The sequence below is a fragment of the Ursus maritimus genome, unplaced genomic scaffold (genome assembly GCF_017311325.1).
Source record: "Ursus maritimus isolate PB19 unplaced genomic scaffold, ASM1731132v1 scaffold_10, whole genome shotgun sequence".
Classification (NCBI taxonomy): Eukaryota; Metazoa; Chordata; class Mammalia; order Carnivora; family Ursidae; genus Ursus; species Ursus maritimus.
This window is the reverse complement of record NW_024423344.1, coordinates 67,216,253-67,230,473: the sequence shown is the minus strand read 5'-3', so window position 1 is coordinate 67,230,473 and position 14,221 is coordinate 67,216,253. Positions and strand designations below refer to the sequence as shown.

Here is a 14,221-nt window from a genome sequence, read left to right as displayed (position 1 = left end):
AGAAGCTGAGGTAGTCACGGGAAAATGTTACGATGTCTTTGACTGACTTTTAAATACACTGTGGCAAGGAACAGACAAAGCCCATATGGCAAATTGTTAACAATCATTAACATCATGTTAATTCTATTAATAATCTCCTCTATTAATATTCAGTTAATATTCTCCACTTCTGTGTGTGTGTGAACATTTCCATAAGAAACCCATTTTAAGTTCTGGGCACTCTGGGGTACCTTGCTCTACCCTGCATCTGTGACAGATGAGGGAACTAGGCCCACAGGTTAAGGTGTTTGTTTGTTTAAGATTTTATTTATTTATTTTAGAGCGCGCACGTGAGGGAGTGTGGGTCGGGGAGGGGCGGAGGGGGAGGGAGAGGGGGAGAGAGACTGTCAAGCAGACTCCATGCCATGCCTGACATGGGGCTCAATCTCATGACCCCGAGACGATGACCTGAGCTGAAACCAAGAGCTGGACCCGACTGAGCCACCCAGGCACCCCGGTGAGATATTTTGTCTAGTGTCGTAAGACTGTGGTTGTAGAACTGGTGTTTAAACCTAAGTCTCTAAGACCAGTGTGCCTGCACTCGGCCTCACAGCTGTGCTTGTTGTAAGCTGGCTTGATGGGGTGAGTCAAAACACCCCTCTGTTCCAGACGTGCCCTCTCTGCTCGCTGCTAGTGAACGGTCCCGTCACTCCTGGGGTTTAAATTAACGGGGAGTGCCTCGTACTCCCAACAGCAAGTGGAAAGACGAGTAATCGTAAAAGCCGCCTTCAGTGCAGGGCTAGGAGATGTTCTGTGTACTAAATTTTCTCCTGTGTGTTGCCTATTTTGAAATTATACCAAAGCCTTTTTTTTGGTTTTGTTTTCACTTAAAAATAATTCTCTTTTTCAAAACGTTAGAAGTACGTTGAGATGTATTTCTTTTTCTAGGAAGTATGTGTATTTGAATGTATTCCTTCTTGGTATCTCTAAAAACGCTTTGTTGTTGCAGGCAGACATCTGGTCCTTGGGCATAACAGCCATCGAGCTCGCAAAAGGGGAGCCCCCTCATTCCGAGCTGCATCCCATGAAGGTTTTATTCCTCATTCCAAAGAACAATCCCCCCACGCTGGAAGGAAACTACAGCAAACCCCTCAAGGAGTTTGTTGAAGCCTGTTTGAATAAGGAGCCAAGCTTTGTGAGTTTCTCGAGCTTGGGGTGGGCGTCTCTTTCTGTGTGGCCAGACTTGGTCTAGATGCGTCTTACTGCAGTTTCTTCCATCACTCTTGCCATAGTCACCATTGTCTTCATGATCTCAGTTTGTGTTTTGTTTTTTCTTAAATGGATATGATCGATTCGAGGGGCAATTTTTTTTTCCCAAGATTTTATTTATTTGGGACAGAGAGAGCTAGTGTGCAAGTGGGGACGGGGGGTGGCGGGGGGCAAAGGAAGAGGGAGAAACAGATTCCCCACCGAGTGGGGAGCCTGACTTGGGGCTCCATCTCAGGACCCCAAGATCGTGACTTGAGTCAAAGGCAGACACTTAACCGACTGAGCCACCCAGGTGCCCCGCAAATGTTTTTATTGTGTATCTTTTAAGAAACAGAAATCTACTTATTTTTTGTCAAATTTCCTAGCATCTCATACCTCATTGAGCTTGAAGACTGTTCTCCTTAATGTTTTATGTGGAATCGTAAATTTTTAATATTTATAGTGAAAGGTCAGGCTATTTTTAGCCGTTTTTAGTAATTGCAAAGTCTGGCCAGAAAAATAATGGCTAAATGTGTCTTTAAAGTAGATGTTTTCAGTTTCTTCTTGGCCTGTGTTAGGAAAGAAAAGACAAATAAAAAAATATAAATGAACCACCCACCTTGCCCTCCTACCCCTTCCTTTTTACTCTTTTTTTGTGTATAATTGACTTTGGCAGAGCCATGTGGCAGGAGCCCTATATAGCTGTAGCCGAATTTTCTCTCTGAATCAGGACACATCTTTGAAAGTTATCTGTGTATTTTGGTGTTACGTAGAGCACCATATGTCCTTGGTTTGTTCCTGAATCTTCTAGCAGCGTTGGATGAAGGCCAAGCTGAATCCCCTTCTTTATGAACTCTTATCTAAAGATGGGTGACTAATTTTACAAGAACGCCGTGGTTTTCGAATACGATGCTAGTTTTGGTGAAGTTTTGGTAAAGGAATGAAGTGGGGGATGCAGCATTTTCTACGAACCTCCAGGGAACGTAGCCTGAGCTCACCAGCTCCGTGCTTTATTAACGCGTCAGGCGTCCAGCGGTGTGGGCTGTCGTCCTGTCTGTCCACGACGCTCTGAGCTTTCTGTTACGACGTGAGTTCCTAGGTGCGGTGTGGCAACACCCAAGGAGATACACCCACGTGTACACGTCTTCCCATTAAAAACCGATTTCTTGTATCTGCATACTTGCCCAGTGCACACATCTGCACCCCTACCAGGACCCCAAGCACACTGAGGAAAAGGGGGAGAGGCTGAGAATTTGAGCGCTTCTGAGATGCCTGGAGTTGAGTGAGGGAGTGAGACCTCACCCGAGGTGACCCAGGTTTTCTGTAAGCTTGAATTTGAGAAACATGGCTGGCTCCCGTGAATACAGCTTTAGCAGGTGGGAACGTAGTCTCACGGGTGGTGTTTGCGTGTTCCTGCTGTCTGCTCTCGTGTGGGCTACGCTCGGTCTCCCTGGGAAGCATGCTCCCTGTAATTGGGTTTGCCATCCTCAAGGGGAAAGCAGTTGCCAACCTCAGAGTGTGCTGTGTGGCTGTGGCCACACGGAGCCCAGGACGTGGGTGAGGCCCTCACCCCAATCCCAGGGAAGAGACAGACTGGGGAAGCCAGCATTTCTAAATTGGGGAAGATGAGGAGGGAAGAGCACTCAGGTACCCACCCAGCATCAAAGAAAGGGGTATTTCTGGGTGGCTGTCTAGTTTCCTCTAGATGTATCCGAGTTAACATCTTACTATTTTTGGGGGGTGGAGTCAAACATTAATATAGAAAGTTAACAAGGTGACACAGAACACATGTTTTCTCTGGCCAGCTTTTGTAATAAAACGTTTTATAAAAACCAGGAGGTATATTCTAGCTGTCTTCAGTGATCTCTGAAATTCTCTGACACGTTTTCTGTGTCAGTGCGTCTTTCTAGGGAAAGGTTTTTTGCTTTTGTTGGGTGGTTGGTTACCTGTAGCATGTTAGGGACTGAATTAGATACTAAATGCCATGTCCACACTATACGTGTGGAATCCCACCCATGGGTGCCGGATGACTACTCTTTGACTCCTGGTGTTTGTTGGGGAAATTAGACCTTGAAGCAGAACTCAGTCTTTACTTGTGAGCGTGGGTGTCTGACTTTTTGAGGCTGAAGTCTGTCCTTTGGGGTGGAATCAGGTAGAACTCGGGGAACTTCATCTCCTGCTTTCTGTGTTATTTGGCGGTTTGTTTTCCAGAGACCCACCGCTAAGGAGTTACTGAAGCACAAGTTTATAATACGCAATGCAAAGAAAACATCCTACTTGACTGAGCTCATCGACAGGTACAAGAGATGGAAGGCCGAGCAGAGCCACGAGGACTCCGGCTCTGAGGACTCAGACACGTAAGTCCACTCCGCCTGGGCGTGCAGGGTTTGTTCGCTCTTAATTTGGGGTGGGGTTTTTTGTTGTTATTTGTGGATTTCTTTGTTTATTTGTTTTTAGATAATCCAGGTTGGTGGTGATTCTTGTGTCAGTATGGGACAATCTGCGGGCCTTTTTAGCCCCTTTTGTTGCTAGTGGAGTCTCCAGGAAAAATCTGTGTGATGGAACCGTGCATAAACAACTAGACCTGGTCTCCTTTTCCCTTTCTTTTTCCTGCTCTTAAAATATTGGTCAGATGTAACTGCTTTAAATGTATTTTTTTTTAAGATACAAATGTATGTTTTTGTGATTCTGTGTTGTGCTGTGGTCGATGCTAGGGTTGTCAGAGCTCCATGCCAGAAGTTACTTGCTAAAAACCGGTATCAAGTTAAGCATCTTGGAATTCCGTTAGCTAAAGAGATGAATGAGGGCTTGGAGCTTTGGTGTTCGGGGTGCAGGAAGCTGGGCCACCTTCTCTGATGTGAAGAGAGGGGCCGTTAGGGAGGTGTCACGAATTGAAATGTTCTGATCTGTAGCACCCCTTCTGTTCCCCCTCACACCTCGGCAAGAAGTCCGAGTCGACCAGCAGCCCAGGTCCACACGCCAGGCCAGTTGAATCAGAATTTGTGGGGGGTGAGACCCAAGTGTTTCAGGGTCCCCAGGAGCCACAAGTGAGAACCACTGGCTCTGGAAGTTGTGAGATCATGACATGGAGAGATGGGGTTGGCAGCAGTGGGGATGAAAAGATGAACAGGCCGTCTGGAGAAGCAGCCTGGCAGGGCGGGGAGGAGGCCGGGGCACACGAAACTGGGTTTGGGGTGGCACATGTTGGAATTGCTGACAAGACATCCAAGACGATGCGTCTGGTGTCGAGTGGCATCGAGCTTGGCCTGAGGCGAGGCGTGTGGGCAGCCGGGAGAGATTTCCAGTCATCATGCTAAATGGTCATTGGAGCCATGAGAATGAACAGTGTCACCCAGAGCATATCTGAAGAGTGTGAAGGGCCGAATGCTGGGAAGTGCCAGCAGAGAGGACAGACCTGTGGACGACCCACGTCAGGGGCGATCTGGGTGCAGACTTTAGAAGGGAGGGGTGACAAGCAGGAACATCGAGGCTCAGGGCTCAGGCAGGTGAAGGACTGAGTGGGAACACCCTTGTGCAGTGGTGTGCAGGGGATCTGCGGCCTCGGTCACAGCAGTTGCAGGGACAGGGTGGGTTTTGGGGCGAGGAGAAGGTAAGAAATGGAGGCAGTGAGTGTCACCGACACACCCAAGAAACGAGACTGGGGGATGGCTGTAGCCTGGAGGGGCCGTTGTGTTGTGGGAGCAGAGGGCTGCAGGTGGGAGTGTTGATGGGAAGGAGCCTGGGGAGGGAAGCTGACGTCAGAGAGGGGTGTCAGCGGAGTGGAGGATTGTCCTGCCGCAGAGGTGCCTCTCTGCGATCGAGGAGACAGGCTGGAGGCTGTGGATGCGGCTGGCACCGTGGGACGTGAGGGAGCCTCATTGTGATGGTCCCGAGAGGGACTGGAGGGGATGATGGGCGGGGCCGCGGAGTGTGCGGGGCTCCTCGGGCACAGGGCTGCGTGCCCGCTCACGGAGTCCGCCTGATTTCTCTCCGAAGGGAAACAGACACGGACAGCCAGGCCTCTGGAGGCAGTGACTCTGGGGACTGGATCTTCACGATCCGAGAGAAAGATCCAAAGAGTCTTGAGAACGGAGCTCTTCAGCCTTCGGACTTAGAAAGAAATAAGGTAACGTTGGCTCGTACCATGGCGACGGACGCCTGTTGGCTGGCAGCGACGGTCCCGACGTGGGGCCCCCTCATGGCAGCCTGGTGGGGGATTTCTCTGTCCATCACAGATAAGAGATTGGTTGTCTGATGACCCTGGGAGTCTGATCCGAGAATCCAGCCTCGGGTTTGTACCACGGGGCTGCTTCCTGTTCTGCAGAGCCTGCTGCCCCTCCCCCCGCAGCATTGGCTTTTCCTGATGCTTGCACGTGGGGCGGGGAGTCTTACCCTTGAAGTGACATTCAGGCTCTCTGGACAGAATCTCCTCTGTTTTGTATATTGGGATTACTCATAAGAGATACCAGAATTTGGGGATTACGGTTTTAAGGATCTTAAAAACAAACGAAGTGCTTTTGATACTTACGTGGAACTTTATTTTGATTAACTGATTTTATGCCTATTTAAGTTTATGAAAAACTGTATTTTCAGAGTTGCTTTTAAAGCACCGTGGTGTAGTTTCTCTCAGGCAGCGTGGACCACTGTCTGCTCCCTGGTGATCCTACCAGTCTTGCTTTGATAAGCAGATGGGAGTTATTACAGAGATTGTGAAAGTAGAAAATAGGCCCCTGTCCTAGACAGTCACTTGCAACAGTCCGCTTTGAGCTGATTTCTGTTTCCAGAGTTTCGGTAGTCAAGCCCTGCTACATAGACAGCTCAGGAGTGCGATTCAGTGTCGCCTGCACCTGTACAAGGGACGCTTGGGTCTTTCCACCTGGAGTCCAGACACTGTTCGCCCAGCTCCACGAGTTTGGCACACCACTGCCAAGGAGATGTTGCAGTCTAGCGACACACCGTGCGACAGTCCCATTCAGTTATCACAGCAGATGGGCACCTGGCGGGCTCATTCAGTGGGGTGTCGGCTCCTAATCTTGGGGTTGTAAGTTCGAGCCCCATGCTGGGTGTAGAGATTACTTAAAAAAATAAAATCTTAAAAAAAAAAGATATCACAGCAAATAGAGAGCATTTTAGACGCCATGGTAGCATGGTGCATGTCCAAAGTTTATGAATTGTCGTGATGTGAATATTAAATACTTACTTCTGATTACCTTTTTTTCTTCCCTAAGATGAAAGACATCCCAAAGAGGCCTTTCTCTCAGTGTTTATCTACAATTATTTCTCCTCTGTTTGCAGAGGTAAGATACCCAGTTGATGTTTGGGGGCAGCGGGGCGTGGCTGGGACATCGTGAGGAGCGGGTCCTCTTTCTGCGACATGTGCCCAGTCGAATTTGGGAAGTTAGAACAGGCAGGCCCGAGTAGGCAGAGAGTAGGCGTCGTGGTCCCGTGAGGCCAGCTGGCACTGGGCAGTACCTTCCGGGGACCTCTCCTGCTGTCCCGCCCACCGCCTTCTGCCAGCGCCTCCTGGGAAAGGTCATTGTGTCGCCTCCTTGAGTGCACTGGCCCCACCCAAGTCCGCCTGTCCCCAGGGTGATTTTTAGCTTCCTTTGTACTGCTTTCTGCAAAATCTGGGTGCTGCCTGATTGCTTTGCCTCAGACAAATCTATGGCAATGTAAAAAGTTGAATTTTTTTTTTTTTAAAGATTTTATTTATTTATTCGACAGAGATAGAGACAGCCAGCGAGAGAGGGAACACAAGCAGGGGGAGTGGGAGAGGAAGAAGCAGGCTCATAGCGGAAGAGCCTGATGTGGGGCTCGATCCCATAATGCCGGGATCACGCCCTGAGCCGAAGGCAGACACTTAACCGCTGTGCCACCCAGGCGCCCCAGAATTTTATTTTAAAGGAGAAATCATATTCCCCAGAGACCTCTTTTGTCCCATTGTGCCCCCATAGTTCACTGTAATCCCAGAGAGGTCCCCTTACCAGCTGGGCCATCCGGTTCCCCGCTGAGCAGCCCAGGTCGTTCCTCATACGGGGACTGATGTCACCCACATGCTGGTCCACTGCTCCTTCTCGGGGCGGGGGGCGCCCTGCCTCTGCGGGTACCACTAGGCATACTGCATTTTGCGATGTTTTCAAGAACAAATTTTACGAAAATGAAGATTATCCTTCCTCTGGTAAGTAGATGATTTAAAGAGAAGTTGGAGATACCCCTTTCTGTCTTTTTTTTTTTTTTTTTTTTTTTTTTTGAGCCCCCCCACCCCGCCGGCTCAGGCTGCCTTTACGGCGCTCTCCAGGGCCAGGCTGTATCCGGGAATCCTCCTGCTTGAGGTCGGTGGGCTCAGGTGGGAGGTGCCGTACACACAGTCTCCCTCCCCTTGTTCTGTGGGGCCCGAACCTCAGGCACACTGTGTCTTCCCCGTGGCAGGGCCCTGGGGTGTCCAGGCCGGCTTCGGCCAGCTCTCAGCCCGTCCCCTGGCCGGTGTCTGCCCTCATGAGCTAGCCTGAGGGCCCTGCCTCCCCAGCTGGCGGCCGGGGCTGTGCTGGAGCCCGGGGTGCGGAGTTGAAACCGCTGAACACATGGGTTTCTGATGGAAAACTAAACGACCCAGGGCCGGTGGAGGCACCTGTGTCGCGCCCTGGCTTTGCCCCCGGCCAGCGTCTTTGGGTACCTGCGCTCTGCCTCTTGTGTCCATCAGACACCATCTTGCTCTTCCTTACGTTGTTAGGAGAGGGGTCCTTTGGGTTTTCGGGAGCTCCTGTGCCTTCCTGTGATCCTGCCGTGGGCACTGCACTAGGGTCGGCCGGGCCATTAGGGAAAGTGACGTAGATACGTCTTACTGGTCTGAAGCCGTGTATTTTTTATTGGGCATATGAAGAAACTGTGCTGAAATCATTATTTAGAGCGAATGAATCCTCGGTGTAATACCATTTTGATTTTTTTTTTTGCTGACCTAAAGGTAAACTCACGGGTGTCTTGTCTTACCTGTTTTTATCAGTAGTACTTGATAGCCGCGTGTTTGAAGTGTTCAGTGTACGTCATTTTATGTAATTCTGGTAAAACTCAGCAATACAGGATCCTTATCCCCATGTCTGCACGCGAGGCTGTCCCTGACATCGGAGCGTGCGTGCGGGTGGCTCCCTCCTGTCAGGGGCCGATAGAGCCCATCCAGCAGCAGCTTTGGGCAGGGGGGCTTGGGGTCACAGGGCAGGGCGGCAGGGGAGGGAGGCCGTTGTAGGAAACACGGGGGACCTAGCAGCGGTTAGGCACTCAGGACTCGTAAATACTGTTCTATTTAGTGAAGTGATCGGGAGTCCTAGATGGACACAGGCGGCCACCTCCAGGCCCCCCGCGTCATAGTCTGTGTCGGGGGAGCACAGGGCGCCAACGGCCCCTCCCACGCCAGGCCCCCCGTTCCTGCAAGCGTCCCTTTAGTGGGGCGAGGGCGCAGCATGGTCAGGATGGGGCTGATGCCGGCGGTGATGTGTTCGCTTGAAGAGCCAAAGCTAAATGTGAATGATTTAAAGGCGACAGTGAGGAGGGGCTGCTGCTCTGGGAGGCTCAGTCACGTCTGCTGCCTGTTCACTGAATGGCTGCCCTTGTCCCGCGGCATCTTTAGTCGCATCCCTCCCAGAGGGGGACTTAGAGCCATCCGCCTTACCCGAGGCAGTGCCCGAGGACCCCACTGTGATTTCTCGTGGGGGCGGAGGGGCCAGGAGGGACACTGGATTCCCAGAATTTAGCGGGGGAGGGGGGCGCTTGGTAGCAGGAACTAGAGTATTTTCACAGCACTCTGGACCAACAAGGCCGTTTGCTGGAATCGTAAGGCCCGACCTGTTACCGTTGGGAGTGAAGCCGGAGGCGGCCCACGGTGCAACTTCGTTGTGGAGACCAGAGCTGAGCCATTGGGAAGTTGTCTTTCTGGTATAGATGAAGGTCGAAGTGGAAGAAGAAGAGAGGACAGTTGTCACGTTGGGATCTTGAAAAGGTGCACAGAAGGCTAGCTGTCTCCGTTCTTTCCTAGTGAAGGCAGTGACTTGGGTCTAATGAATGCCCTTTCCACACCGTGTCCTCACGAAGCGGCTCACCGGGGGCGCAAGCGGCCCACAGGCCAGCAGGAGCTGCGCCAGGAGTGGCGCGCCCAGGGCGACAGTGGGGCCACCCTCGCGTCCCTCCTTCAAGGAGTCCCTCGACTCCTGTGCCCGTGTGGGTCATGCTGTTCTGCCCGTTTGTGTGTTTGCAGCTGAAGGAGAAGAGCCAGGCCTGCGGAGGTAACATGGGGTCCATAGAGGAACTGCGAGGGGCCATCTACCTGGCGGAAGAGGCCTGCCCTGGGATCTCGGACACCATGGTGGCCCAGCTCGTCCAGCGGCTGCAGAGGTAATGCCCCAGTGCTGCGCGGGTCGAGGCCATGCGCGTTTGCCCCCCGCCTTTCCTAGGCCTTCCAAGGGGCTGCTCGGCAGTCCTCGGTCGCTTTGGCGCTTGGCTCCTGGGCTCTGGCTGTTTCCTTCCTGGCCACACGGTTGAAGCAGAATCAGTCAGAGCAGACTTTAGTTCTGAGTTCTAGAAATCACCGTGAAGGAATGCTAGGAATTGGGGAACCATGGGGGCGGACCACAGACTGTGCGCTTGTAGCTCTTGTCGTGTGGACACCCAGTGACCTCGAGACACCCGTCTGCCCCTAGTGACGCCGTCCGGCTCTCTGCCCAGGATGACTGTGCTCCTCCAGCACGCGTTTGTGACTCTCCGTGTGCTTTTCCGCTTTCACAGTCGGGTCCAGAATGCCAGAAGTCAGGGCTCAGTGAGTTAGGACACAGGCACGTTCTCTCTGTCACGTGGCTTGTGCTGGTTCTCACGTCTGCCTCACTCCTGGGAGCCTGGTCGTGGCGGCCGTGCACTCGGTCTGCACCAGCCTGTGGCAGCTGCCTGCCCTGCTGGTGGCTCTGGCCTGCGGAGGAAGCTGGAGGGATGGTCGGGCTTCCCCCCACCACTCTCAGGCTTGTTCCAGGAGTCTCCTTGTGGAGGTCACTCCGGCTGCCACCCCCACGTAAGGGCAGTCCTTTGGGGATGTTGCGGGCAGTGGAGGTGAGCTGTGACCTGAGCTCCGCTCCACATCCCCAGATCTTCATCACTCCCCAAAAAGCCAGCCGTGTCATTGCTTTGAAATCCACCCTCCTGGTGAATTGTCCCGTCTCTTCCAAAGGGCGGTCGAGCCGTGATGAGAGTGAGGAGTTTCAGGTCTCTCCAGAGACACCGACTTGACGACATGTAAAGAAGTTAGGGGCGTGTTGGGTTGCTTTCACCCCTTGGAAGTGATGATCGAAGGGGCTGCCCTCTGGCCTGTAAAGCGTCCTGATAAAGTGGGGCGTGGGGGCAAAACCTAGGTGTGACGCTGAGGTTTACCTTCCTCCCGGGCTGCAGTGTACAGGCTGTGCCGGCTTCCCGACCGCTCTCCAGGGCCGGCTGCACGGCGGAGCCTGGCGACTCGGCTGCCTTCATTTTTGACGCAAGCGAAGGAATCATGTTTTTGGGATTACCCCTCACCGCACTGTCGGTGCTCACAGACCACAGGCGAGAAGGAAATAGAGGTCAGGTCCCCGGGATGCTCCCCCCGCGCAGTTGTGACGGAGTTCGTGTGTATGTCGGTGTGTGTGTGCAGTGACATTGCTAACACAGCATCGTTAGTGTCCGTGACTGTTTCATCCCGGTACACCGCCCTTACCGTCACATAGGCTTTCCTCCTGTTACTTGGTAATAGCTTAATGGTCCATTTTTCCCCTTTCTCAGAGCAGCTCGGATCCCTTCACTCCTCATTCTCCTTGCATTTATTTCCTGGTAGAGCCTGTGCTGTGATGATCTCGTTTTGGGTTTGGTTTTCTGCTTGCGTGGGGCCACTCTTAGGACCGATGTTTTCCCCCCTGTGCCAGGTTGCCTGAACTGGTCAGCAGCGACGCGCGTACCTGACTCGACGTCCCCGCGGCTCCGGGGCATGGAGGGCGCCCGGCGGGTCGGCGTTCCCTCTGCTCCCGCCCTATGGTGCCGACGCAGCTAGTCGGTACCCGCGCTGTCTGGCAGCCAGTGAGCCACACCCCACAGTTTGGGGTTTTCTGGTTACCTCCTGAGAAAACAGTAAACAAGGAACAGTGCACTTAGCCTTTAATACATTGTCTAACCCGCTGCATCCCAGGTCTGGCTTCGACATGTCGTCAGCGTAAGCCGTTATCCGTGGGGTATTTCCCATACGTTTTAGCACCACGTCTTTGCGACCCGGCGTGTTTCACACTCAGCAGCACGTGTCGGCGTGGACTGGCACGTTTCGGGCGAGGGTTAGGCACGTACAGTCCGAATGCACCCGCCACTGTCCGCGTCGTGTTGGGACTTGTACTCTCCAGTGATGCGCTAGGAAACGCTGAGTCCACATTCTTTCTTCTCGTCTCCAGACCGTCCGTCTTGTTTCTCTTTGTGCTGTGCAGACACGCTGTCCTCTCCCGCCAGCAGATGACTGGCTCCGGGGGGTGCTCAGCTGCTCCCTGCAGGCCTTAGCTGGTGCCCTGCGTTCCTTCTGTGTGTGCCCCGCCGAGATGCCACAGACCACGGTGGCCACTGCCACTGCTCCGTACCCATTTCGCTCAGAAGGCATTACTTCAGATCAATCACCTCAGAAAAAATGACCGAATTTTGTTGAAAGCCTTTCGAAGATGTGTGTGTCTTCATTTGAATGAATGTGTGGGTCCTTCTGTGCAGCGTCGCCTCCGCCCACGGCTTAGGCTTTTCTCTTTCTTGGAAAATGAATCCTAGGGCCTGTGGCTCAAGCCTGCTCTTCAGGAGGAGCTCGTGGAATCCCTCGTTCTCTGGGCGAGCGCCCAGCGTGTTGAAGGCCTTAAAAGAGCTGCGGCAGCTTGGAGCGTTTGCCGTTGCTCCCCCAGCCCTCTCCTGTGAGCTGGGGTCAGTTTTGCGGTGGCCGAGGGGACGTTGGGCAGAGGGGACCCCCGCCCTTTGTGTTCCAGAGCAGGACCGTACCGCACGATTATCAGAAACCGGCAGAAAGCTCCCGTGACCCCGTCACTGCGGCCCAGGCACGATTGCCAGTGGCGCTGGTCGCCGGCTTCCATTGTTGAATACGAACCATACACTTACCCATCCTGAGATCACGAGCTGAGGCCAAGTCAAGAGTTGGACGCTCAACTGACTGAGCCAGCCGGGCCCCCCTGTATAATTATGATTCTTAATCTGTTTGTCATTCGGTTTGCGTAATTTACTTAACCCTTACTTTGCTGTTGGACAGCAGAGTCGTTCCCTAATCTTTACAATGACAAAAACCCTAAGAGACATCTTTGTGCGAAATACGTTGCTCCTTCTCTGGACCACATTTCCGAAACAACCCTGGGACATGGATTCCTTGCACGAGCAGCATTTTTGTGGCCAGTAGGGGCTTCCTGTGCTGATACTCCGGCCAGTGTGTGTGCGCCTGGAATCTCATGTTGTCATCGGGTGTTGCTGATGTTGTGATTTTTTGAAGTGGACTGTACGCGAAGCTGTACCATTTATCGTTTTAGGCACATCTTTTTTTCTCCTGAGAGACTGAACACGCCCTTCCTTGTTACATACGTCTGGTTCTTCCAGTAAATTGAACCTATGAAAAGTGGTGTCAAAGTCACGATTTTCTTAGTTTTTATGAATTCTTGTATAATAATTAACCCATTGATATTGGCTCCACCTAGTTTTTCATGACCTGGGATTGTCTGGTAATACGAGGATTTTGGTGGTGGTGACTTTTCACACGGGGGTTACAGAAATGACATGTATTCACTTCCGTTTCTCTTGTTTTCTTTTTCCCTAGATACTCTCTAAGTGGTGGAGGAACTTCAACCCACTGAAATTCCTTTGGCATTTGGGGTTTTGTTTTTCTTTTTTCTTCTTCATCCTCCTCCTCCTCCGAAAACGTCCACGAGAGCCTTTGCTGACCCCGCTGCAGCGGCGTGCCATCCAGGGCCCCCCACCTCCCCAGCCGCGGGTGCCCACCGGCCCGGGCGCGCGGCCCCCCTCGCCGGCCTCCGCCAGACGGAGTCGCTCGGTGCGGTGTGGGGGAGGGTCGGCTCCTGCAAGCGATCATTTTATTTTCTTGTTCTTGTTTTTTAATTTTAGCCATTGTGCACATATCAAGGAAAGTGTCTTTAAAAACAAACACAAACCCTGAAATGTATATTTGGGATCGTGACAAGGCAACTGAAGAAATGAAGTCTCAGGTACCCTGCTTTAAGTGGGTGACTCCCCCTCCGCGGGAGACGGAGAATCGCTCTGGCGGGTCAGTGTACAGATTTGTATATAGCGTCATTTTTACGGAAACCCTTTCGGCGTGCATCAGGAATCACTGTGTACAAATTGGCCAAGTGCTTCTGTAGATAATGTCAGTGGAGTAAATATTTGACAGGCCATAACTTGAGTCTATTGCCTTGCCTTTATTACATGTAAATTTTGAATTCTGTGGTCAGTGATTTGGGTTTTATTTTGTATTTGCAGGGTTTGCCATTAATCTTACTTCATGCCCCTCTTACGAACACTCCTCTTTGTACCTCCGCAAATGCAAATCCCCCTTGTTTGCCCGACGGCCCTTTTGGTACACGTACAGGTTGATTTCCTTTCATTTGATGGTACTATTTCTTAGTGTTTTAAATTGGAACATATCTTGCCTCATGAAGCTTTAAATTATTATTTTAAGTTTCTCCCTGATGAAGTGCTCTCGTCTTCACGTTTGTTTGAAATCGTGCCACTGCCGGCCCCGCGCCAGCTCTCCCGTCCTTCCCAGTAGGATTTTCTGTCGCGCCTCGTAGTGAAATCCGCATATCATCTTGCCCACCTAAAAATGTCTGAATGCTTACACGAATAAATTTTATAACACACTTATTTTGCATACTTTTCCTTGAAACGTGGCTCTTCAGAGGGCAGTGTAGCTGTCATGTTGAGTGAGTGTGTGTGTGTGTGTGTGTGTGTG

At 52.0% G+C, this 14,221-nt stretch overlaps 1 protein-coding gene across 1 annotated transcript in view; it reads left to right on the top strand.

Annotated features, from left to right (window-relative positions):
• The window catches only part of STK24 (serine/threonine kinase 24), a 114,748-nt gene extending 100,615 nt beyond the window's left edge, over nucleotides 1–14,133 (top strand). The window contains exons 6-11 of the mRNA XM_040624008.1: nucleotides 989–1,174; nucleotides 3,439–3,584; nucleotides 5,224–5,353; nucleotides 6,456–6,524; nucleotides 9,473–9,609; nucleotides 13,070–14,133. Of these exons, the coding sequence (XP_040479942.1) occupies nucleotides 989–1,174; nucleotides 3,439–3,584; nucleotides 5,224–5,353; nucleotides 6,456–6,524; nucleotides 9,473–9,609; nucleotides 13,070–13,106 (705 nt within the window). The 3' untranslated portion in view covers nucleotides 13,107–14,133. The remainder of the gene's footprint in view (nucleotides 1–988; nucleotides 1,175–3,438; nucleotides 3,585–5,223; nucleotides 5,354–6,455; nucleotides 6,525–9,472; nucleotides 9,610–13,069) is intronic.
• Nucleotides 14,134–14,221: the final 88 nt, after the last annotated feature.